Genomic DNA, 25,280 nt, shown 5'->3' on the forward strand with positions numbered 1-25,280 from the left:
CTATGGTCACTCAGTTTGTAAGTGGTAGAGCCAGGATTTGAACCCTCCATGAGCTACCTCAGAGTCTAGGCTCTTTCCAGTGCACCTGGCGCCGCCTCCTCCTATAAATCCGGACCTTGTTTTATAAGCCCCCAGGTGCCCCATTGTTCCCCAGAGGGGACAGTCTCACAACATGACATCCACCCCACCCTATCCCACTCTGACCCAGGGCCTCTGCTGCTCCTAGCCTGCCCCCAACCCGGGCCAGGGCCGCTCACCATGGGCTTCTTGAATTCGTTGGGCTTGATGCAGCGCACGAAGAAGGGCTGGCAGGCGCCCAGCGTGCGCATAAGCAGCTCCAGCGACCGCTTGAACTGGCTGCTGAGTGTGGGCGAGCGCTTCCTGGTCTCGGCACCCTGCGGGACAGACAGACGGCAGCGGTGGGAGGGGCTGCGCCTGCCCCAGAAGGAAGCGGGAGGGGAGGTCAGCAGTGCCAGGGGCCTGAGCGACTGGGTGGGCCCTTGGCTTCTCCTGCAACCCCCCTGGTCTGGGCTGGAGACTGGACCCTCCCTGTAGAAATGAGTAGTCAGACTTGGTCACTTCAGGATGTTCAAGTATCCTGAAGTGACAGGGGTTAGACAAACCTAAATTCAAACCCTAGCCTACTGCTTAGCTGTGTGACCTTGCATAGGTCCCTAAATGGTGCTAAGCCTCAGTTTCTTAACTGGGAACAATGCCATAATGCCTTCTGTCCAGCTGACAGGGCTGTCATGAGGGTCAGGGTGTGTGTCCATACACAGCAACCTGGAAAGGCGGCTGCCTGCCTCCTGGGAACCCGTGGAGAAGCTGGGGGCGTGGCAGGGAGCTGCCTGTGACCTCTCCCCTCCTTGCCGGATTAGCCTTAGCCGGGCAGCAGCAGGCTGCGGGTGGGGCAGGGCAGACCTGGCTAATCCTCCTAAGAAGGGACACGGCTGGCTTCCCCCAGCACCGTGTGGCACCAAGGCGCCCAGGGTTCTGTGCCCCACCAGCCACTACCTGGGTGATCCAGTCAGCGAGCGATCCCTCTGCACCTCTCTGCCTGTTAGGGTCCCCTCTCAGAATGCTGTGAAATGAGGTGGCAGGGGGTGCTGGGGGCAGCCTAAGCCACAAACAGGAGGCGAAATGGCCCAACTGAGAGGGAGAAAATGGACATAGAGCCCAGGTTCTATTCCAAAGCATCTTGATGGTATTGTTTCCCTGGCAATTCTCATTTAGGTAAGAATTTCTTATTTCGTTTCATTTGATTAATATTGTAAGATTTTAAATTTTAGAGTGATAATTTCATCTGCTATCCTATTGCATCAAAAATCAGGGGTGCAGACATAGATGTGTGAGGTATTGGGGGGCAAAGGTATTGAACCCACACTGAATTTAGACAATATGCCACAAGACTGTAATGAAACTTGCTAAGGAAGAACAGATGCTTGCTATTCTGAAACTTCCAGTGTTTTCCATTTTAGTTTTATTTGGAATATAAGATTCAAATAAATCTTATAAGAATCTAAGATTCTGCCCAGGGAAGCTGGGGAATATCCGTGATGAGGTAGGGTGATGGTCAGATCTGTGGCCCCCTGGTTGCTCCCGAACCCGATCCAGCAGCAGCACTGGGTGACCCCCCACTTGGAGGGGGAGCCGTCCAAGTTGGGCTGTACCCAGCCTGCATTAGAGCCCCTTGTCGTGATCACATGTGTACACGTGCACACACACAGCACACACGCCACGGCACACACAACACACACACCCTTCTTCGGCTCTAATCGATACATCAGAACTGCTCCTTCCTGCCTGTCTTCCCTGCCGGGTTGCAGCCCCATGAGGACAGGTCGGGTCTGCCTTGCTTGGTGCGTGGCCAGCGCCCGGCACAGGTAACCGTCAGCAGCACTCAGATCAGCTGAAGCGCTGTCACACTGGCTCCCAGTGTCAGCCTCGGGCTCCACCTACCAACTGATCAGGCCAAAAATCTAGGAAGCATCCTCAATGTCTCCTCTCTCACATCCAGTACGGCAGCGAATCCTACTGGCTCCACTTTCAAAACACCTGCAGGACCTTCTTACAATTCCCTCCATTGTACACCTGGGCCCACCCGTCAAGACCGCTCCCCCTGCCTCCTGCTGTGACCTCCAAACTGGCCTCCTCCTGCCATCGCCCAACTCCACCCCACCCTCCCCGCACTCGCAACCACAGCAGCCCAAGGCTGTGGAAACAAATCCAACCATGTCTCTTCCCCGGTCAAACCCCCACCCTCCAACGACCCCCCAATTCGCTCCGAATGAAAGCCCAGATCCTTGCAAGGACCCACGATGCCCCCCAGGATCTGCTCTGAGGGCCCCCTGCTGACCCCCCTCCAGCTGCTCCAGCCTCCTTGCTCCACCGAAGAAAAGCACCTCAGTGCTTTGGCACTGGCTGTCCCCTCTCCCTCCTCCAGAATGTGGCTGGACACTTTCTTCCTCACCTCCTCACCAACTTCGCAGTAAGGTCTTTCCTGACCCCTGTTAGGAATCACCACGCCCCACCGCAGGCTTCCTCCTCCTCTTCCCCGCCCCACAGCCACCATCTGACATGCCCTAGGTTTTGCTTAGTTACTGGCTTATTAACTCTTCCCCCCTTCTGCGGGAACATAAGTTCCATGAGGACAGGGATATTTTTGTTTTGTTCACTACTATGTTCCCAGGACCTAGGACAATGTCTGGCCTATAATGGGTACTCGGTAAGTGTTTGTAGACTGACTGACTGAATGAATGAATGAATGGCAGCTATGGAGGGCGAAGTCTGCCCTCACATCCCTGGCCACCCGGGTTTCTGGTTCAGTTTTATTTCACTGAGGGGAAAAGCTGTCCTTCCTGACCCCCACATAAAGAGTGAAAAGGTATCCTATGGACTCAGGGCCCCAGGACACGTGGCTGGGGTTAGACATTCATCAGGGGCTCTCGGTGCCCTGGAAGAACTGATCCCCACTCGGCTGGTCCCGTCACCAGCGATGGCTGGGGTGGGGCTGCCCAGGGAAGGCAGATGCAAGAGTCAAAGGATGAAAATTCAGCGCTTGGGGAACGGTGCAGGCTGCATGTTCAGATCACAGGAAGGAGGTGGCACGGCTTCCATCCTGATGGGAACATTCGACTGGTACATTGTCATGGAATAAACTCTGACTTAATGTTTCAGAATTAACCAAGCTAATTTCCATCTTTCTTTAAGAGAGGGCAAGTTTCCAGCATTTACAAAGCACGTTTTTCTTTCTTACATGCAATGCTTACAGAGCCAGCACAGCACAATAAAAAAAAAAAACTTTAAATTTAAATGTTTTTTAAGAAGCAGGGACTTGGAAAACTTCAATTTAAGCCTTCACTTGTATATGACCTTGGAAAAATCCCTGCATCTCCCTGAGACAGACCTGGGTTCAAATCCCTGCTGTATGGTAAGCTGTGTGACCTCGAGCAAGCACCTTGACCTCTCTGAGCCCTAGTTTCTTTACCTGTGAAGTGGGAGTAACAGTACTCACTCACAGGGTTGTGGTGGGGAGTGAATGAAGTGATAAACCTAAGTGCTTAGCTCATCTCTGGCTTGGAAGAGGTGCCCAGTGGATGTGAGCGATATCAGATTTGTCACTGCTGTATCCTACTTCTCTGCTCCTAAAACTCCCTCAGGAGTGGGCCATTTCTGGAGGCTCCAGGCTCCTGCACATGGACCTCTCCATGATTCTCAGCAAATGGGTCCTAATCCCAGGGGTAGGAAATTTAGGACAAGAAACCTCAGAGAGAGTCCTCAGATGCCTCCGGGAACTCTAGAAAGAGAGAATGAGGGAAGGGGCAGGAGGAGAAGGTGGGGTTCAACCAGAGCATGCCCGAGACAAACAGGAGTGGGTGGGCCCAGTGAGTGGGGCTGGGAGCTAGGGGAGAGAGAGTGGCGAGGGGAGGGTCCAGGGCTGCACCTGTCTCTCCCCAGAGCTGCAACCCTACAGCGTGTGGTGCTCGGATGGGGACCCTCTGGGTGCCAGAGTCTGGGAGCCCTCTCTCTGCGGGCAGCGCTGCATGCACCCAGCACCAGCCGGGCCACAGTGCTGGTCTGCAAAGGGGTGGGGGGGACCTGAGCCGATCACGGCAGCGGGGGAGGCCTCCGTCCAGACACGTTCCCTGCCCCTGATGTGCCCAGGGCCCTGTTCTGCTGGGGCTGTGAATTGTTTCAGAACTGCAAGGCGCTGGGCAGGAGGGATGCCAGACACGCAGGAAGGAAGACGGACTCGGCCTTAGGCCAAAGTGGGAGGATGTCAGTATCTGGCAGAGAGGAAATAGAGGGCTGGGAAGAGAAAAGGGAGGCCGAGGGGTGGCAGTGCACGCTGTTGCTAAAGGGGACCCAGCACCTTGGGGATGTAGGACACCCTGGGAGCCACGACCCGAAGGTGGGGCTTGGGATGCACCTGGGATACTGTCCCAGGCCTGTGGAGGTCCAGGGAATGGTGACTGCTAGGCCCAGCTCCCCAGCAGAACGCTGGGACTTGGGGGGAGTCACACTGCCTCTCTGAGCCTCAGACCCTGATCTGCAAAATGCAGAAAATACCACCTGCACCCCCTGCTTTGCAAGGTCCTCCGAGGATCTGACCAAGGCGCGGATGCAGGAACACCCGCCAGGGGCAGGCTGGGGGAGCAGGGGTTGGCGCCCCCAAGAGGCTCAACAGGGGGAGGCGGAGGAAGCCTGGGTTCGCGTCTCAGCTCTGCCCCTGGCTCATGGGCAGCCCTGGGCGAGTCTTGCCCCTCTTTCAGGACTCAGTTTCCTCCTTTAAGAAACTGAGGTGCTGCAGCACACACGACTCAGAAACCAAAAGCAAGAATCACTCCACAAACCACTCCACAGAAAAACACACTTCAAAAAAGCAGCCGCTGGCCAGCTCTTTCCCCAAGCCTCAGCACCACGAGGGCCAAGGACAAAGCCCAGCCCGCTGCTGTGGCCTCTCCCACCATCCTCGGCCCCAGGCTAGGGTCTTTTACCTTCGCAGCAGCTGCTGACTGGTGCACAGTGCCCGACGCGTAACCACAGAGAAACTACAACAGGAACCACAGTGCAGGGTGAGCCGGGGAGGGGGGCAAGGAGAACGTGGTGGGTTGGAAAACAGGGCAAAACTCGCCATAAAGAGAGGGAGACCCTCAGGGAGAGGTCTGGGGTCCCGGCAGCTCTGTGGTGGTCCCCAGGGCAGGGGCAGTGCCAGCACCCAGACAGGCACTGAGGGGGCCGGGGCTCTGCCTTCCCATGCACCCTCCAGGAAGCCATGGGGACGGGGGAAACAGGAAATAAAAAGGCGTACAAGCAGGAGAAAGTCCACCAGACCCCCACCCCAGGGCCCACGGAAAGGCAGAGAGGGGGCAACTTCTCCCACTGTCTGATGGGGTCCAGGGTAGCGCTCACGCACCCTCTGTGCCAGCTTCTCTGCCTGCCCACACCCACCCCAAATCCGTGAGGCTGGACGTGCTCCCTTTGCCCGTGCTCCCATTAGCTGCTGGAGACGCAGGGGGTGGGTGGACCCTCGTGGTAAACTGAGGTCTGATTGGCTCTGCTCCATCACTTCTCAGGTGACCCTTCTTCTGGGCCTGGTACCCCAGCCACACTCCCCTCCACCAATCAGCGCAACAAGAGAACCAGATGGGAGGATCTTGGAGGCTCTTCCTGGAGCCCCAGAGAAGCTCTGTCCCCACCACGTGGCCAGAGGAGCTTGAGCTGAAGCTGCTGGACAAGGGCAAGGCCTAGACCCTGGCCTGGCTTCTGAGGCCCTTCCCACCCAGCAGACACCCCACCCGGCCCTACCATGGCGACGTCGGCCTGGAAGATCTGCTTGATGAACTTGTTCCTGGAAGAGTGGACGAGCTGGATGATGTCACCGTGCAGGGTGTCCCGGTTCTTCTCCAGGAAGCCTGGCAGGGGCACAGAGCAGTTACCCCTCCCCAGTCCCAGCAGCCCCCGAGACTCAAGTCCTACTCAAATCCACACTCTCTGAACCAGGAGGGTCTTGAAATTCACCTAGTTCAACCACACCCATTTCACAGTGGGGGACACCAAGGCATGGAGAGGACAGTGGCTTGCCCAAGATCACAGAGAAAGGGGGGGCCATCTCCCCACCCACATAGCCCCCCTCTTCCAGGCCTGTTCAAGAAGGGCAGGAGGTCTCAGCCTCTGGGAGAGGCCATGCCTCCTTCCTGGTGGAACCTCCCCAGAGCCACCGTGAGTCTTTTGGACTAAGGTGTCAAAAGCCCTTGTTAAGTAAGTACGTGACCTGGGAGAGAATGCGTGTTGATCTGTACAAGCCAATAGTAAAACCACTTTGTAGCTGGACAGTAGACTGTGTTTTACAAAGCACCCTCACAGCTCCCCCTGTGTATGTGGGACGGGCAGGGATTCTCTCCTCCAACCCGCAAGGGAGGAAACTGGTACTCAGAGAAGCCAAGTGAGTTGTCCAACACCACACAGCAAGCCGTGGGCAGAGTTAAGACTCAAACTCAGGACTTCCTGTACCAGCCTGGGGAGATTCCCCTGCACCACACAGACCCCAGGACTCCGGCATTCCCAGGGCCTGAGGAGTTACGAACTGGGGGGCTTTGCTGGGTGGCACAGGAGATGGGTGTCTAGGGGCTGGGGATGTCTGAGGTTGAATGCCACGACAGTGAAGCAGGACTCAGGCTTCCCTGGGTGGGGGATGGCACAGGGGCCCAGGGCCAGGCTGCCCGGCTGGTGTCTGGGGAGGGGGGAGGGGCGAGGTGCAGAAGGCACAGTGACAGAGGGCGGGCTGTGCAGTCGGGGTGGAATTACTGGGCTCTCATTAAAGCTCCGATAGACTATGGGACTCCCTCACCCCTTTCTAGGACCTCAGTTTGCTCATCTGTTGGATGGGAATGGTAGTACCTGTAACCTTGCTTCTCTTCAGAACACCCGATGCCACCCGTTTCCTAAGTGCAATGCTATATTAGAGCAGCATTTTGCAAACCAGGAAATGCTGGTAGAATTGCTTAAAGTAGTTCAGACTTGTTCAGTGACTTGAGGCAAGTCATTTCCCTCTCTGGGCTTCAGTTTCCAATTCTGCAAAAGCAGAGGACCCTATGTCCCTCCAGATCTAGAATTCTGTAATTTTAGAGCTCAGCGTAGAGTTTGCCCAATTTCATTTCTGTATCCTCAGCCACAGCATGAAGCCTGGCACATGACACTGGTTGAACTGAACTGAAAAAGACAGTCCTCTAGGACTCCAAACGCAAGACCAATTTGCTTGCTCAACAGGCCTTTAAACTTAATGTCTGCTTCCCGCTTTGCAACAAGGCTGGATCTCACAGTGCAATACTCTATGGAGGTCTGAGCAGCCGTCAGACCCCATTCACTGGAGCATGGCTCAATGATACACTACTGACCTCTGGACCAGTTCAACAAGGGAGTATGAAACAGGCAGCCCAGGGCTTGTTTGTTTTGGATTTCACTGGCTTTTGACTGTGTGGGACGTTCTGGGGCTGCAAGGCAGGGCTCAGCGTAGACACAGCCCACAGCTGATACCAATTCAAGGCTGGTCCTCCACACCAGGTGGGAGGGGAGGGCTTGGCAAGGGCAGTCTGCTGTAGACTCTATAAGAATTCCAAATGAATCCTATGTCCTCATCGCTTTCTTAAATTCTACCTATAAGATGAACCCAATTGCATGTCTCCAGGGGGAAAGAAAATGTACCACCCCCTCTTCAAAGCTCACACTGGTCTTGTTGCTGAGAGTCTTGCTGGGTAACTGGGCTGGTCCAAGGCCTGGCTTTGTGCCTAATAGGCTCTATCATGCCACGTAAGGACAGTTAATCCCCTCATCCTGTTGAGCCTCAGTTTTCCCACATGTACAAAACAGCACCGAGCCTACTCAACAAATTGAAAGCAGGGACTCAAACAGATACTTGCACACTAGTATTCTTAGCAGCATTATTCACAATAGCCAAAAGGCGAAAAAAACCTCCAAATGTCTATTAACAGATAAATGGATAAACAAAATATCGTATACCCAGCCATAAAAACAAAGGAAATCGATACATGCTAATACAACACGGATGAACCTTGAAGACATCATGCTAAATGAAATGAGCCAAACACAGAAGGACAAATACAGTCATGTGCTGCATAGCAATGGTTCTGTCAGTGAGGGACCATGTATGTGTATGACAGTGGACCCATAAGATCGCATATGATGCCATATTTTCACTGTACCTTTTCCATGTTTAGATGTGTTCAGATACACAAAAGCTTAGCATTGTGTTACCATGGCCTATTCAGTACAGTAACATGCAGCCTAGGAGCAACAGCCTAGACCGTACAGCCTAGTGTGCAGCAGGCTATGCCATCTAGGTTTGTGTAAGTGCACCCTCCGACTGTGATGTTCACACAACAATGAAATCGCCCAACAACACATTTCTCAACATGTATTCTTATCGTTAAGCAACACGCGACTCTGTTGTACGATTCCACTTACATGAGGCACCTAGAATAGCCAAATTCAGACAGACAGAAAGTAGAATAGACGTTATAGGGGCTGGGGTGGGGGAAGGAGGAGGGGTTACTGCTTAATGGACACAGAACTTTTTTTTTTTTTTTTTGAGACAGAGTCTCACTCTGTTGACTAGACTAGAGTACAGTGGTGTCATCATAGCTCACTGCAAACTCAAGCTGCTGGGCTCAAGCGATCCTCCCGCCTCAGCCTTTGGAGTAGCTGGGAGTACAGATGCACGCCACCATGCCTGGCTAATTTTATTATTTTGTAGAGATGAGGTCTCACTATTTTGCCCAAGCTGGTCTCAAACTCCTGGCCTCAAGTGATCCTCCTGTCTCAGCCTCCCAAAGTGCTGGGATTACAGGCATGAGCCACCATGTCTGGCTGACACAGAGCTTCTGTTTGGGGTGATGGAAAGACTCTGGCGATGGATGGTGGTTATGGTTGCACAACACTGTGAATGTATTTAATGCCACTCAATTGTACACAGCAATGGTTAAAATGGCAAATTGCATATATATATGTGTATACACATGCACACACACACACACATACATACATATATATATAAATAAACTCCACAATTTTTAAAACTCCTGATGTCTTTTTCCTGGGCTGGAGTAGGGGAAGGTAGGCACAGGCAAGGAGAGACAGCCAGCTAGCCAGCCTGCCACCCGTACCTTGGGTCTCATAGTAGACGACACCTGCAAAATGGTTGATCCCAAACTGGGTCTCGTGGTTGTTCTTGGGGGGGATGTAGTTCGAGTTGACTTTGTGCTGGGAGTTCAGCTTATGCAACATGGTGGTATCCGTGCCCTGCGGGAGGGGACAGACAGCTGCCGAGCCTGCCCTCTCCTCCGCAGGCCCCACTGCCTTTCCTGCCCACGTCTCTGCACCCCTCTGTCTTTCTCCAAGGCTTCCTCTTCCTTAATTTATACCCACACAGGAGCACTCCAGGCCTGCATTTCCACGTCTGTTAAATGGATGAATTGGAACTGCACAATCTTGAAAGTGCATTCCAGTTTAGAAACTCTATTTCCTGTGATTAAAATCACAGGAGCAATCCTCTCTCCCTCTCCCCCACTCCAAGATATATTGTGTCCTGAGCACCCATTCTGTGCCAACTGTCTGCTCAGATCCAGGACCCAGTGGACTGTAGGTGACTTCCAAATGTCAGGTGAGTGCACTTGAATTGGCCCCAGAGCCACCCTGAGAGGCGGTATCCTTAGTCCCATTTTGCAGATGAGGAAAGCTGAGGCTCAGCATGAGGAAGGAACCCACGTGCTTCCCAGCGACGTCGGGATCCTGCCCAGCTGTGGACCCACCTTGGGGAACTTGCTCTCCTCATCGATGAGGGAGATGATGTTCATGGGCTTGTTGGCAATCATGTCCAGGGCATCCTGGTTGTCAGTGAACTCGATGTGCAGCCAGTCAATGCTCTCCAGGTCGTACTCCTCCTGCTCCAGCTTGAACACGTGCCGCACGAAGAACTGCTGCAGGTGCTCGTTGGCAAAGTTGATGCAGAGCTGCTCGAAACTGCAGGGGCACAGGCAGGGGCTGGGGTGCTGTTCAGACCCTGCCCTGCTGCTCAGGGGCCCAGCTCTGCCTCCACCTGCACGTGACTGTCAGCAGATCGCCCCCACCAGGGACTCTCTAACCTCTGAGGTGGGGCCCAAACCCTTCTAGGTGCAGCAGAGGACGTGAGGCCCGACAAGGGCCAAGGACCTGCCCAGGGTCACCCAATGGGTCACGAGGAGAGCTAAGACTGGAACCAGGACTCAATCTTCCCAGTTGAGACCCCTCCCCTGCATGACCAGGCCCTGTGGGAAGGGCTACTGGCAGGTGGACACCCAAACCCCTGGCAAAGTACCTGTAGGGGGAAAGCCAGGAGGCTGGGGAGGTGGCCATAGAGACATCCAAAGTGCCCGTGGGAGGGTGGACGGGCACTGACAAGATTTGGCCAGCACGGCCTAGACTGCTAACACGGCTATGGGTGTCTTGGTGGTGGGGAAGGGCTGAGACATCCAAACATCACAGGGATTGACGTGGCTTGCCAGGGGTCCCACAGCAGGAGGGGATGGGAAGGAAGGCCCACCAGGACCACTGAAGTTATGGTTTCTAACAACCTGGCAGAGTGGGCTTGGAGCCAACTAAGCATGGCTTAAAGGGAGAGATGTGACATTTCTCACGTCCGTGTTCTGGAAGGAAATTCCCACAGAGCGGAGCCCCAAATCGTACCTGTTCACAGCAAAGTTCTCGAACCCAAAGATGTCCAGGAGGCCGATGGACCGGCGAGAGTTCTTCACTTCCTGCGAGGGAGGCTTGTAAATCGCCGCGTTGATCTTGTCCACAATCCACACAAACAGCCGCCCGTAGATCCCCTGAAAGGCAGCTTGTCAGCCCCTGGGCCCAGCCACAGCCACCATGGGGACAGGCCAGGCTCCCCATCCTGGCCTCGCTCCATCCCCTTCCATGGAATAACATGCCGTTCAAACCCCCAGCCTTTGCTCGACCTATTCCCTCGGCCTGAAGCACCCTTTCCTGTTTAACAACGGATGTCAGCTCCTCTGGGGGACTGTCCCCTGACCCTGTGGGTTGGGATGGAGCCCTTTGTGGGGCTCCCACCTCCTGTCTCTGAGGTCCCAGAGCCCAGTACAAGGCCTGATGCAGAGAGGAGGGGCTCAAGGAATGGCAAATGTGCGGCTGCAGAAACAGAAGGGACTGGAGGCCCTCACACTCGACCCACACCCTGTTCTCTGTCCTCTGCAGAGGGACAGCTGTTCCCAAGCTGGGAACAGCATGGCTGACCAAAGCAGGCGGCCAGAGCCGGAGCACAGGGCCCCGTGCCGTGTAGGATGCACAGACATGTGGGGCTCAGAGGGAGGTGGCTGTCACGCAGGCCCCAGGAGCGCCAGCAGCTGGAGCCCGGATTCCAGCCTCAGATGCCCACCCGGCTCTGCGGACTCCTTGGCACCTGCGCATGGACAACCCAACGTCCCGAGGGGCGGGAGAGCAGGCGGCCAGCCCGCACCGGCCCACCTTGACGAAGGCATCTCGCACGTCCAGCGCCTGCTCCCTGCTGAGCGGGGTGGACACTGTCTCCCCGCGGGTGATGAGGGTGCGGCTCGTCAGGCAGCTCATCAGGTCCGGGGAGTTCACCTGGCACGGACGACAGCCAGGTGCTCACCCAGCCACCCACACCTAGACCCCCCCACTCCCACCCCTCCACAGGCCTGGCTCAGACTCCGCCTCCACCAACAACGCGCTTCCCCACGGTGGTAGCTCATCCTCCCAGCCACGGAAACCCACCCCAATGCTGCCTGGGGGATTTCCCTCTCCCAGACAGCCCCCTCAACTCCCCCCACACATTACCTGTCCCTCCCAGGACTAGCCCTGACTCCAGCTTTATTCCTCCCAGCTTTCTAGCCCGGGTAGACCTAGTGTTTGCTAAGAGACTGCTGGAATCAATGCACTGGCCTCAGGGACGCTAGTACCCTTCGCCCAGATGTGGAGATGAGGCCCAGACGGCAGCAATGACTCGCCCAGGGTCACACAGCCAAGGCGTCACAAGGCCCCCTGCCCAGGGCCCCTACCTGCCTCACACGGCCCCGGGGCCGCTGGGCTAGGACGGGCCAGGGAGGCTCCCGGACTCTGGGATCCCATCCTCCGGTACCCGAGCCCAGCACAGGACCTGCACACAGTTCTCAGCATTGGACAGAACTCTCCCAGCTGGGGGGCCCAGCACCTGGCTCCCACATCCCAGCCCCCACCGAGCTTGAAGTCAAAACTGTCTTCAGAGGGGAAGAAGTGGTGGTGGGAGAGAAGGTCGGGCACTGACCTCAAGCAGGGATGCGGCTGTGGCCAGTGACGGGGAGAAGAGGACCTCGCAGGCGTCCAGGTTTTCAAACGTGCGGGCTGTCGGCAGCAAGGGGTGCGGCATCAGGGCAGGGAGGGTGGGCATAGGGACAAGGGGACAGTCCTAGGAGGACCAGGCTACCACGCCTGCTCTCAGGGGGCCTGCCTTGTGCAGAGAGGGCATCAGCACCGTGATTAAATGCTTCTCTGGGGCAACGTCTATTTGATCGCTGCTCTCACCATGCGCCTAGGGGCACCCTGAGGATAGGGACCACGTATGCCCAGGACCATGCCTGGCAGCCAAGGAGCAGGGACTGGCAGCTGCGCCTCTCTCCCTCGACCTCCACCCCAGTCTCCCAGAGCTCTCGGTGGCAGCCCTGGCTCCTATCAGACAGGCTTTGGGAACTTGCCCTTCCCCACATGTGCCCTGCTGTCTTAGGCCACAGGACCCTTTCACAAGCTCTTCCTTCTGCCACTCTACCCTCCTCTGCATCTCTTAGTCTTTCAAGATCACTAGACTGTGATTTCCTTCACGCTGGGATTATTCATTCACTGAGAAAACTTCCCAGAGCTCCTACCCTGCCCTGGGACCATGCTGGGTACCAGGGACAAGCTCAGAGTGGGACCTGGTGCCCGTTTCAGGGAGCCACCTCCCAGCCTGGCACATAGTGGCTGCCTAGGGAATGTTAGATGAGTGGACGTGTTCCCTTCCCTAACCTTCCCCTTTCAGAGATGGCTATTCAGTCACTCACATCTTAGTATGAATTAGTTCAAAAATCTACCCTCTAAGACATCTGACCTTAAGAACCAAATTTGGAAGGGGTCTTAAAGGGCCCATAGTCAACTCCAGTATGCTTTAACTGTAGTGGTGGAGTTTCAGCACAGTGACACCACACCTGAGGCTGATTTCAAGCCAGCAGACTGTTCAAATCTACCCACAGGTGAATGCTCTCCAGCTTTCATCCCAAAGAGGGTACACACTGGGAGAGACTGAGCCACCAGTGCCCCACCGGAAGCTGGGTGTTGTGCTGTGGTTGGTGCAGGGTGTGGGGGCAGGAGGGGGACATACTGCGCAGCCTCACCCTCATACTGTAGGTTGCCCAGGTGCAGGATGGCGGCCAGGAGCTTCGAGATCTCCCAGTTCTCGGTGTCAGTGAACATGAGCACCTTCATGGCGGAGCGGATGTTGGCGTACTCCTGGCTGTCCACCCGGCCCTCGCAGGTTATGCAGTTACCCTGGTGGGCGAGGTGGGACATGGTGGGTAAGGGCATGTCAGGGAGACCATGGGTACCCCCCAGAGAGGCAGTGCCTGGGCCAAAGGGCCCTTTCTGCCAGGCCAGGCCAGGGCTGCGGGCACTGACCTCACCTAGTGAGCACCTTAGCTCCTGCCGAAAGTCTAGGAAGTCTGCAAACCTGAGCTTCTCAAGAAGGCATTTCCCACATCTGGGGACACTGGGGCCCCTTCTTGCCATGAGTGAGAGTAGCTGGGTCATGATGCCAGGCCCGCCCCAGCCACCTACCTGGCAGTCACAGCGCCAAGGCCTTACCCTGCTTCCCGTAGCCCCCCCGGGGACAGCCACTCTCAGGGCTGGCACAGCCTGGTGTGGACAGAGGAGGGGTAACTGCGGACAGGCTGGGCATCCGCAGGGGGTCTGCCCCATTCTGTGTGTGCCTGTGAGACCCGGGCTGTGTGTGTGTGTGTGCATTTACCGAAGTGTGGCAGCCAGCTATAGGAAGTGTCCAGGAAGGCCTGTCACACCTACAACACACACATGCACCGCAGCCCACACTCGTGTCCATGTGGCCTGGCCCAGCCCAGCCAACCAGACATGGGCTCTCCCCAGGGCCAGGGAGATGGTGCTCCCAAGCCAGCCTGCCATGCACATGGCCCCAGGGTCCCCACCCATGCTTGGTGTGCAGACAGCAGCAAGAGGCTGGCACCAGAGCCCTGTGACCAGCAAGCTCTCGAGGCTGAGGCCACAGCAGCCAGCACCCTCCAACCCTGGGTGGGCGTCCTCCCGCCCTAGTGCCACCAGGGCCTCACCATGGCTAAGTAGTTGTACTCGGAGGCCTGGCCCAGGCCCAGCCTCTTCTTCTGGTCCTCGCTCATGCCCTCCAGCATGCAGTAGAACACGTGGTAATTCCTTTCATCGGGGGCCTGGAAGTGTGGGCACAGGTGTTGGGGGGCAGGAGGCGGCCAGCAGGAGCCGGGCCAGTCCGCGAGGGAGGGAAGATGTAAACGTGCTTCACTATTTTAACAAATGGCTGTCACGGAGAAGCCCAGTCGTGGGTCTCACAGCGGGATCTCGGCAGGGAGGCAGAGAGGCAGCAGCCCCGGGGGCGAGGGAACACTAGGGGCTGCAGCCAGGGCCTACCCACCCACCCTGAGGCTGCCTCCCTGGGGCTCAGGCCCACCTGGCGACAGACACGTGACTTCTCCAACAGGTACTGCTCGATCTTGGCACCCTCGATGGCACCTCGCTTGTTGAAGTGGATGTCGATGTACTTCCCAAAACGGCTTGAGTTGTCATTTCGGATGGTCTTGGCATTGCCAAATGCTGCAGCGTGGGTCAAGAGTCACAGGCAAAGCCAGCCCCCACCCTGCCGCCCCGCCCGGCCCTCAGAGCCCGGCCCTACCTTCCAGGATGGGGGTGGCCTCCAGCACCTGCTGCTCGATCCACGAGTGCTGCCCACTGATGGCCGCCAGGAACTGCAGGATCAGCTTCGTGCTCTCCGTCTTCCCTGCCCCAGACTCTCCGCTGCAGAGGCGGGAGCGAGAGGGCCGTCCCAGCCCACAGGGACCCCGCCTGCCCGGGGCTCCGCCCAGGCTGCCCCACCCACCAGCTCCCCCATCTGTGATATGCGCTGACAATATGGACCTTCCAGGGCTGGGGGAGCTAAAGGGCTCAGTGCTCTGCTACACCCGAAAGTTATTCTCCTTCCCTGTCATTCAGACATAAACACCCCTCCATCCACACTTACCACAAAGCACAACACATATCAGATGCTGAATCAACGCTTTGTCTTTTTACCCTCTGCCCAAAAGCAAACAGGAGCCTGAGATTTCGACTAACCATAACTTAACAGGGGCCAGCAGTAAACAAGGTTGGTCCCAAAAGCTAACATGAGCTTTGGTCGCATTAATAGAAATATAAGACCAGGGGAAAAGGAGGTGATTCTCTACATCATAACACAGCACAGAGTGCGTGGGGTCTGGCTCCCGAGGAGCTTCACGGCATTTCTGACGGTGCGGGCGGTCCCTACAGGTACCGGCAGGAGCACAGAGCTGGAGCTCTGGGTGCTAAGCCTGGAGTCCCACGCAGGTGCCGGACCGCCCACCTGATGATGCAGCACTGGTCACGGCTGTTGCGTTTCATGTTGAAGTAGCAATTGTCGGCGATGGCGAAGATGTGTGGGGGCATCTCCCCGATCTTCTTGTTGGTATACTGGCGGATGTGCTCAGGCGAGTAGATGGAGAGCAGCTGGTAGGGGTTCACGGCCACCAGGATGGAGCCTGTGTATGTCTGCGGGCAACAAGGCATGGGGAGCTCACTACTTCCCATGTGGGAGGCTCCTACTCTAGAAAGCTCTCAGGCTCTGCCTGCTCTGTCTCTCCAGAAGGAGGAACACTGGCTTTGGAGTCACTGGGTGGACTCCGGGCCGGAATCCTGCCTCCTTAGGAGCTGGGGCGGGGCCTCCCCACCGCTCAAGTGCCACTCAGTGGGAAGAGGAGGCACATGGGGAGGGAGGGAGGGTTTCTAGGCCTCATTTCCTGTAATGTGGGCACAACAGTTTATAAAGATGACGGGAGATGGGGTTCAAAATCCACAGCACACAGTAGGTACTTCTCAAATGTTGGCTCCCACCCTTGCCTCTGAACGCTGCATCCAAACTTTCAGGGTGAAATTAATAAACTGGACCATGTCTAGAGGAGAGACCAGGTTGGTGAGGGAGCAGGGACTGGGAAATGAGCCATAAAGAGCTAGAGGGGCTGGGTATGCGGCTCGGGGGCTGGGTGGGCCCAGTCCCCCCAGCACTGCCCCAAGGCAGGGAGGGTCCCTGCTCTGGAGGACAGAACACCTCCAGCCTCCTAGGCAGCGCAGGCCCAGGGGCCTTCTGGGGGATGCTCTTCTTAGTGCAAACATTGGCCGTCCGTGGGCAAGATTTCCTATTGTGGGCCTGGGGCCCTGTCACACAGGGGACAACATAGCCTGGCAGGGTGAGACACTCAGGGGTTACTCCTCCCTCCTCCTGCCCCACCCCCCATCTGTGAAAAGTTCAGGCCTGGCCCATAATTGGTGAAGGTTGTATTGACCTCTGGGGCCTAGAGAGGCCAGAGAAAGATGTGACCACACAGAGGAAGTGACAGCCCCCCTCCCCCTCCCACCCAGGGCTCAGTGTGTCCCACCAGAGCCGCAGCAGCCTCAGCCCAACACGGCCATGCAGGGAAAGCGTGGCTGCAGGCACCACATGCCAGGGGAGACGCCCACCCTGGGGCCAGGTGGGACCCGAGACCCAGGCTCCAGTGCTGGCCCTGGACGCTCTAGACCAGGAGACCTGGCCAGACCTGCCCCCTTCTGGGCCCAGGAAGACTTTCCTTTCCTGCCTAAGCCTCTTCCTCTAAGCAGCCCAGGGCCAGAAGCACCCGAGACCCACTGTGCTGACCAACTAACTGTGCCGCAAGAGCCCAGGCAGGCAGAGATGGGGGCGGGGGCGGAGGTGGGCGGAAGGAGGCTGGAGAGGAGCGGCCTGGCAAGCGGACAAGCCCAATAAGCCAGGAGCCGCACCAGCACTGGTGGCTCCTGGGCCACACTCACCCGCCCGCCACAGCTGGTCTGAGGTTGCAAAGTGCAGGTGCAGGAGAGAAGGGAGCTGGTCAGTGGAGTACGGGCGATAAGGGCATTCTTCACGAACAGGGCCCCACACGGCCCGGGGCTGGCTAAATTCTCAGATCAGGACCTGTGGACCCTCAGCCCACCAGGCCCTACCCCAGGACCTCCCCACATTGCCCCCTATAGTTCAGCCCTGCCCAGCTGATGTGCTCTGGAGAGAACCGGCTAGACTCTGTCCCCCAGGTGGGGAACCTGTGCCAGACAGGGAATCAGCCACAAGGAACATCCCTTTGGCAAGCCTCAGTTTGCTCATCTGTAAAAGGGGGATACTAATATCCACTCCCCCTCCCCCCAGAGCTGCTATAAAGAGTAAAGAGCAGGCTGGGCGCGGTGGCTCACGCCTGTAATCCTAGCACTCTGGGAGGCCAAGGCAGGAGGATTGCTTGAGGTCAGGAGTTCAAGACCAGCCTGAGCAAGAGTGAGACCCCCATCTCTACTAAAAATAGAAAAATTAGCTGGGTGTGGTGGTGCGAGCCTGTAGTCACAGCTGCTTGGGAGGCTGAAGCAAAGTTAAGGTTGTAGTAAGCTATGATGACGCCACTGCACTCTAGCCTGGGTAACACTGTCTCAAAAGACTAAAGAGCAAAGGCATTACTTTTTCCAGGCACCTCATACATAAGTGGCATCCTTCCCTTTTTTTTTTTTTTTTTTTTTGACACAGGGTCTCCCTCTGTCACCCAGGCTAGACTGCAGTGGCATCATCATAGCTCACAGCAACCTCAAACTCCTGGGCTCAAGTGATCCTCCTGCCTCAGCCTCCAGAGTAGCTGGGACTACAAGCACTCGCCACCATGCCCAGCTAATTTTTTCTATTTTTTATAGAGACAAGGTCTTGCTCTTACTCAAGCTGGTCTTGAACTCCTGACCTTGTCAAATGATCCTCCCACCTTGGCCTCCCAGAGTTCTAGGATTACAGGTGTAAGCCACCATGCCCTGCCCCTTTCTTCTTGATACTCGCTTAATAGTGTGATGCTCAACCGTCTCACCTGTGGTCACCACAGGGCATGAGGCTGATTCCACGCAGTCATTCAACAACCCTTCACGGAGACACACGGGGAGGCTGGAGCTATGGGGGCTCAGACGGAGGTGCATGGGATCCACGGGGGGTGGGGGAGTGTTGGAGGAGGGAGAGCCAGAGGGCCCATCGGGGGGTGGTGAGCACAGAGGCGTGAAAGGGCATGACATTTGGGAGGTCTGCTGGTGAAAGGTCGCCCTGGCAGCCGTGGGAGGATGAATGGTGGTCACCAAGGCTGAAGCAGACACTGTCTCAGACCTGATGACCCAGCCTCCAGGAGACTGTCAGAGCCAGACAGGGTGGCCCTGGGAGCAGGCTTGGTGGCCAGGTGCAGGGCACAGGCAGTGCCAGAGAGGGATGTGGGGGACACCAAGACACCATGAGAAAACTTCCAGGGCTGGGCCCGGACCCTCTCTTTCCACCCATGGCTCTTGTGGCCCTCTCCACTCCGCCCACAGCCCCGAGAGCCCTCCTGCACATAAAACCCTTCAGCCTCCCGGACGTCCACCCCCGATGCCACCAGCACATCCAAACCAGAGCTCACCCTTCCCTCCTATCCCGCTCCTCCCAGCCTCCCCAGCTGGGCCAACAGCACCGCCACCCCTCACCTGGGCGGGAACCAGGAGGACTCCTCCATCATGCCACCCCCACGTCTCCCAACTGTGTGGCCACCTGCCTGGCCCGGTCACCCTCATTTCTCAGCGGACCACTGCAGGCACCTCTGCATTTGCCCCCCTACAATCTAGACTCCATTCAGAGCCGGGGGGCGGGGGGGCTTTCAAAAATCTGACGGTGTCATTCCCTGCTGAAAACCGGCCCACAGCCTCAGGACAGAGCCCACATCTTTCCCCTGCCCACAAGGCCCCAGGCCCTGGCCCTGCCACTCTCACCCACAACTGGAGTCTCCCTCCACATTAAACTGTCGGATAAAAGCAGCACACTCCATCCCCTGCCAGCTCAGGCCAGACCCCGTCAGCCGTCAGCCAGCTAATTCCTCTTGTCCCTCAGGTCCAGCTGAGACAACACCTCCTCCAGGAGGCCAGGCACCCTCCGTGTGATCTGTCACACGCCACACCTGCTCACTGAACTCCTCTACAGTTCTGTTCCAAGGCCTCTGTCCCCCAGGGCCTGGCACTGTGCACAGCTCATAGGACACAATCAGCAATATTTGCAGAGTGACCGAAAGAGTGACTTAAAATACAGGTGGAGGAGCGTTAACTGCTCCACAGGAACCAGCAGGGAAGAGAGCCAGGGGACTGGCCTGTCAGCATCACTGAGGCAGCCCTAACCACGCTGACGGGAAGCTGGCCCAGGGGATGTGGCTAGCGGGAAAGGGCAGAGCAGCATGGGATCTACTGCCACCTGGGTGGGAAAATGAATGAAGTTACACACACACACACACACACACACACACGTACACACACATTCCCTTGCAGGATAGATAAGAAATTAGTAGCAGTGATTCTCTCTGGTAGGAGGAAAACTTTCCAATCTGTAGCACACACACCCATTTCAAACTAAGTAATAGGAACGAGGCCTTGTTCCTCAGTGAGGACCCTCCCCAGCAAGAGGGCAGGGACAAGCCAAATGCCGGGAAGATCCCCACCAGGCACAGGGCTTTGCTTTGCTGTCACACGGCCTCCCCTTCACACCTCGGAAGGCCCCTGGGGGTGGGGTCACATACCCCTTTTCAAATGAGAGGACTGAGCCCCTGAGAAGTGGAGGGACTTGCCAAGGTCTCACAGCAGATAAGTGGGCAGTGGGATGAACCAGGGACCTGGCACCAGGGTCCCAACCCCCAGGAATGCACCTGCAGGACCACAGGGCTGGCACCTGGGGCAGCGGGAAGAGAGTGAGGCTGCCCCTGGCAATGAGGCCCTGGCCCTCCCTGGGCTGTCATCACCCGTCTGCCCTCCAAGTCCTTGGCACTGCTCCCTGGGCCCTTCCGGCCTTTTTCTCACTAAGGGTCCCCGTCAGCAGAGAGTTAATGCCCAACTGCCAGCAGAGAGAGGCTTCTTGCTCAAGTCCCCGGCAATAAAACCTGCCCTGTGGAGCCACGGGCTGGGAGGGGGAGAAATAAGGACCAACCCAAGCCAAAGATGGCACACGTGGCCCCTAGGGGCCCCCGAGTCCCCAGGCTGAGATCAGGGGGCCTCTCCGAGGCCAGAGAGATGTGGCAGGAATCAGTTCCACCTCCAGCTCCACCTCCTCCAGGAAGCCAAGCCCCCAGGCCTGCCAGCCCCGGGGACTTCTCCTTTAGCACTGAGCAGACCGAGGACCCAAAGAACAAATCCTGGGACTCAAACACCTTCCCAGAGTCACAGAGGTGCTCACTGCACGCAGTCCCCATTGTGCCCGAGGGAAGGCTGAGACCAGACACGGACAGGGACTCCCCTGAGGCCACAAACCACAACTGAAGCCCGGCCTCCCACCTCCCAGACCAGGGCTCTGACCTCTGCCCAGCACCAGGAGCACCGGGGCCCCACCAGCCTTGCCACCTCATCCCCGCAGGACCCGGCACAGTCCCTGGTCTGAGACCACCCAGTGAGAGGCTGCTAGGTGTCCTCTGAGGGCCCTCCCCCACTCTAGGGCGCCCAGGGCTGACTTATGGCCCTGGGGTGCTCCCTTGGGCTCTGGGGGGCAGACAGTCAGGGACAGTGTCCACCAGCCAGGGCTGCGAGCCAGCCGTGGTAATCTGAGGAAATCCTGAGTGTGGGGCTGTGCCCAGGGTAACCCAATCTGTGAAGTGACCCGGGGTTGCCATGGTTAGGAACAGGTACGGTTTCTGGGTGGGACAATGGCCGAGTTGCCTGTTCTTGTCCTACCTCATCCACCAACTCACAGAATCATGGACTCAGCGAGTTGAAGAAACCTCTTTGAACCCTGAAGTTCATAAGCAGGAACCCCCAGACCAAGAGATGCCCAGAATCTTAGGCCCATGGACCACCTGAGCGGGGGACCTTCCAGGTACCGTGGCTTGGTTTCCTGGCCAAGAGTCCCTGACAAGAAGGCAGGTTGGACACCTCCTCTGGGCTCCTGCCCTGGACGGTCCTGCCGCCCCTCCCTCACCCAGAAAAGAGGTCAGATAGGTTACTGGTGAAATCTTCTAATGTGGCAAATGAGGCCGATTTGGGGACTTTCCGGAGAATCCATAAACCCCTGGAATTATCTTCTTCAATCCCCCAGTCAGCCTACTAAGGACATAACGTCCAGACTGATCTCCCTGCGAGCTGCCAGTGTGCCAAGCCCTCCCAACTTTACCAACAAGACTCACTGTTCCCAGACTGTCTGAAGGTTCTTCCTCCCCCATCCCTTAAGAATCCTGCTTTTGCCTTTGTTCCTCCATCCAGCCACCAACTGACCACGCGCATGTGCACCACCACTGAACTGCAGGCCACGTGCCTGCGTCACCCTCACACACTGGTCTGCCGGGTACCTGGGGGCATGACTGCCGTCTTACCCAGCCCCTCCCTGGGGAAGGGGCCCTCCCACCTCCTGACAGGAGAGGGGGCCTTGGCTCAGTCCTCAGCACGGACAATGATGCAGCATCAGCTCTGGCAGCGGCCCCTAGGCGGGCAGGTGGACGGACAGGCTCCCGCTCTCCTGTTAGACTGCCCAGGCCTGGGCAAATGGCCACACAGAGCCCCAGGACCCACCTGGGACCGCTCGCCCTACATGGAGGGGACGGAGGGGGCCCCCAAGCAGAGAGGTGCAGACCCACAGGTCCCTCTGGGGTACAGCGGGCTGCCTCTGCCTGGGCTCGAGTTCTGGCTTCACCTTCCGGCCGGGCATTACTGTCACTTCTGGAGGTGCCACCCGTGCCCTGCCCCCTCCGAGTGCAGGTGAGGCCTGAGTGAGTGGCAGGGTGAGAGGGGCTTTGTCAGTATCGAAGGGCTCCCTGCAAAAGCCACTCCTTGTGCCTACACAGTGGACATCAAGAACCCAGGCGCATTGTTACTGAGCAATGGGCTCACGTCCAGAAGGGCACAGAAGTTAATGTTGTGGCCTCAGCTTTTGAGAAAAGTGAAAGCTTCATTGCAGTCGTCCCCAGCCTTTTTGGCACCAGGGATGGTTTCCATGGAAGACAATTTTTCCAAGGACCGGGGACGGGAGGATGGTTTGGGGATGATTCAAGTGCACTACATTTATTGTGCACTTATCTCTATTATTATTACATTGTAATAGATAACGAAATAATTATGCAACTCACCACAGGTTGGCGACCCCTGCTTTGCTGTGAGTCAACTGGCAAGGAGACTGGAAAAAACGCTCAAATCTGTCTCGCAGATTGGGGGGAGGGTCAAGCTTTTATAGCGGATCTAACTAGTCCCAGGTGACACCCATGCAGCCCGTCTGCCAGGCTGGTGGTGTTAACAATTAGGAGGTTAACGCTTGCCCTGCTGTGCATGCCCAGCCTACATGACTCGCAATTTTGGCTCTACGCCACCTGTAACAACTTAAGCAATGGTTAATTGGTTTGAGCTTGTCCCTCGGTTATACACTCCCTGCTCGGGGCCTAAAGCCACAGAGGGACCCAGAGTAGGGATGGTGGCTGAGGGCATCTCTGGCAGCTGAGGGGCATAATTCCAGGGCTTCTGAGGGGGATTGGCTCCCTGGCCCCGAGGGCCCCTTGCTATGATTCCTCAGTGACAACACCCAGGGCTTCCTCAGACTCTTCCAGCTCTGGCTCCCTGGCCCCTTCATGGTCCTGACAACCTGAGTGACACTGACCGACATGGTCCTGTCTCCAGCCTTCTATTCACACAGTGCCCCTTCCTGAGTGCCACCGCTACCAGCCAGCCTCTCCCACCCCCAGGAGCCAGGCCACCACTCACCCCGAGCCGCAGACCCCAGGGAGCCTACTCTGCCCTTCTCTCAGGCACTTATCGCCCCCTACACCTCCCCCAAGAAAGTTTCCTCTACCAGCCTGCCCTCGCCTGAGGCCCAGAGATAATCAGCCCTGCCCTGCCTCAAGGGGCTCCCTCCTGTGCCTACTTGTTGGTGCACAGCCTGGTGTCCTTTGCCCCTGAGCTGCTTGAGGGTGGGGCTAGGTCAACCTGGCTAAACCTTGTGAGGCCTCAGTTTCCCCGTCTGTAAAATGGGGCTATTGGAGTAGAGCAGCAGTTCGCAGAGTGTGGACCAAAGAACCCTGAGAGTCTCCAAAACTCTTTCAGGAAGCCTGTTGCATATCTGTGAAGCCAGATTTTCTTCATACATTTCAACCAAAACATCACATCAGACCGGCTGCAAGGCAGATATGAGACTACAGTTGTCTTCAGTTAAGCCAGACATCAATGAGATTTGAAAAACTTGTAAAGCTACCATCACATAGAGGATGAGGGTAAAAAATAAAATTTTTTAAAAAACTTGTAAAGCAATGCCACTCATCTCACTTCTTTAAAATTTTGGCAAATGTAGTTATTTTTCATTAAAATAAGTTGCTTATATTATCCCGCAATAGATTTATTATGGCTACTATATTTAAATTTCCCAATTTTAGTTTCTAATATGGTAAACATCAATAAATATAACCCACACAAACAAAAGCCCACTGGGGTCCTCAATTTTTAAGAGAATAAAAGGTTCCTGTGGTCAAAAAGTGTAAGAACCACTACACGGAATGATCTCTGTGGGCCCCTCCTGTTCTGTTCTCTGAGCCCAGGCTCTCGGGATCAGCTCTGCTGTGGTTGCGTGGACGCCTTTATTTGTCCCACTGAGTTTCAAGGCAGAGGTCGTGGGGTGCGTGTGTGTATCCAGTTCTAACATCAAGGTTCTGAGGGGGGAGCATGTTCCTCCTTCATCCCCTTCCCGAGGACAGATTTCCTGACCCATCCTCTTGGCCTTGAGGACCCTGTGGCAGGCGCCTTCCCAAAGCAAATGCCCAGTGGGGCAGCAGGTCCCCCATTCCTGGGCAAAGCGCTGAGCCTCCCACGGACTCCATCCTCGCCTCCCAGTGGCTTCAAGGTCTAGGGAGGTACATGAACCTGTAGTGCAAACTGCCCCTTCCCCAACCACAGACCACACAAGCCATGGCCCAAGCGGATGGGCCACAGGGGAACGCCTGTCCCTTGGTGGAGGGGCAGAGGTGGCACCGTCTGGGGGGCTGGGCCCCGGCAGAGGGACCGGGACCGCGGTGGCACTCACGTAGATGAGGTGGTCCCGATAGCGGATGAGCAGGTTGCGCAGGATGCCCGCCTCGTTGAGGTCCCCCAGGCGGATCATGTCCTCCACACCGTGCACCGACGTGGGGTGCATGGGCTTGATGTGCGTGGCGCTCTGCGGGGAGATCCAGTGCTCCTGTGGGGAGGCAGTGAGTCAGCTTGCTCCCCCTGACCAGGCTGTGCACCTCGGGGAAGGGGCTGGAGCTCGGGCCTGTGCCACCCTGCCCCCTGCCGCCACGCACGGCCAGCCTGACAGGTTTAAACCTTCGAGGATGGTACCGCCCACCCCGGAGGACGGCTCCTCCTCCTCTGAGGGGGGGTCTCTGCGCAGACCTGGGAGGTGGGCAGGGCAGGGCGTTTGGCCTGACCCGATGGCTGTCATTAAGGGGGATCAGAGTCCCCCATCACTTTGCAGGATGGAGTGGAAAGTGTAATAACTGGAGTTAGACACACTTGGCTTCGAATCCAGGCACCGGTAAACAAATACATAAAAAGTAATTTCAGATAGTGCCAAGCATAAGCCAGCAGGCCGTGTGACGAGAGTCAGGCGGGAGCTGCTTTACATATGGGTGGTCGGGGACCACCTCCCCCGGCCGGTGTTTGGGCTGAGCCCTCAATGCGGAGAAAGGGCCCACTGTAAGAAGGTGCCGGGCGGGTAGAATCCGGGCCCAGGGGACAGGGAACAGCAAAACCGACGCCTCTGAGGCTGCCCTTCACGGGAAAGCCGGATGGCAGGGCAGTGGCGAAGGGGAGAAGTGGCCCCAGCGGGGATACATGTCACAGGGCTGGTGACGTATGTGGAACAAGGGGCCAACTTTCAGTACCCGTGAGCTGAAGCGGAAACGAGGGCGCAG

The 25,280-nt window shown here is 56.9% G+C and overlaps 1 protein-coding gene across 5 annotated transcripts in view; it reads right to left on the reverse strand.

Moving 5' to 3' along the window:
• The window catches only part of MYO7A (myosin VIIA), an 80,083-nt gene that overhangs the window by 37,725 nt on the left and 17,078 nt on the right, over nt 1-25,280 (reverse strand). For all 5 annotated transcript variants that reach the window (XM_045557292.1, XM_045557295.1, XM_045557294.1 and 2 more), the window contains 13 exons: nt 24,410-24,562; nt 15,698-15,882; nt 14,996-15,117; nt 14,774-14,916; nt 14,403-14,516; nt 13,440-13,593; nt 12,341-12,417; nt 11,542-11,661; nt 10,741-10,883; nt 9,828-10,038; nt 9,183-9,318; nt 5,809-5,915; nt 258-395 (listed from right to left, as the gene is read on the reverse strand). In XM_045557292.1, coding sequence (XP_045413248.1) covers nt 258-395; nt 5,809-5,915; nt 9,183-9,318; nt 9,828-10,038; nt 10,741-10,883; nt 11,542-11,661; nt 12,341-12,417; nt 13,440-13,593; nt 14,403-14,516; nt 14,774-14,916; nt 14,996-15,117; nt 15,698-15,882; nt 24,410-24,562 — 1,803 coding nt within the window. The remainder of the gene's footprint in view (nt 1-257; nt 396-5,808; nt 5,916-9,182; nt 9,319-9,827; nt 10,039-10,740; nt 10,884-11,541; nt 11,662-12,340; nt 12,418-13,439; nt 13,594-14,402; nt 14,517-14,773; nt 14,917-14,995; nt 15,118-15,697; nt 15,883-24,409; nt 24,563-25,280) is intronic.

Source organism: Lemur catta, chromosome 7 (assembly GCF_020740605.2).
Source record: "Lemur catta isolate mLemCat1 chromosome 7, mLemCat1.pri, whole genome shotgun sequence".
In the NCBI taxonomy this organism is placed as follows: Eukaryota; Metazoa; Chordata; class Mammalia; order Primates; family Lemuridae; genus Lemur; species Lemur catta.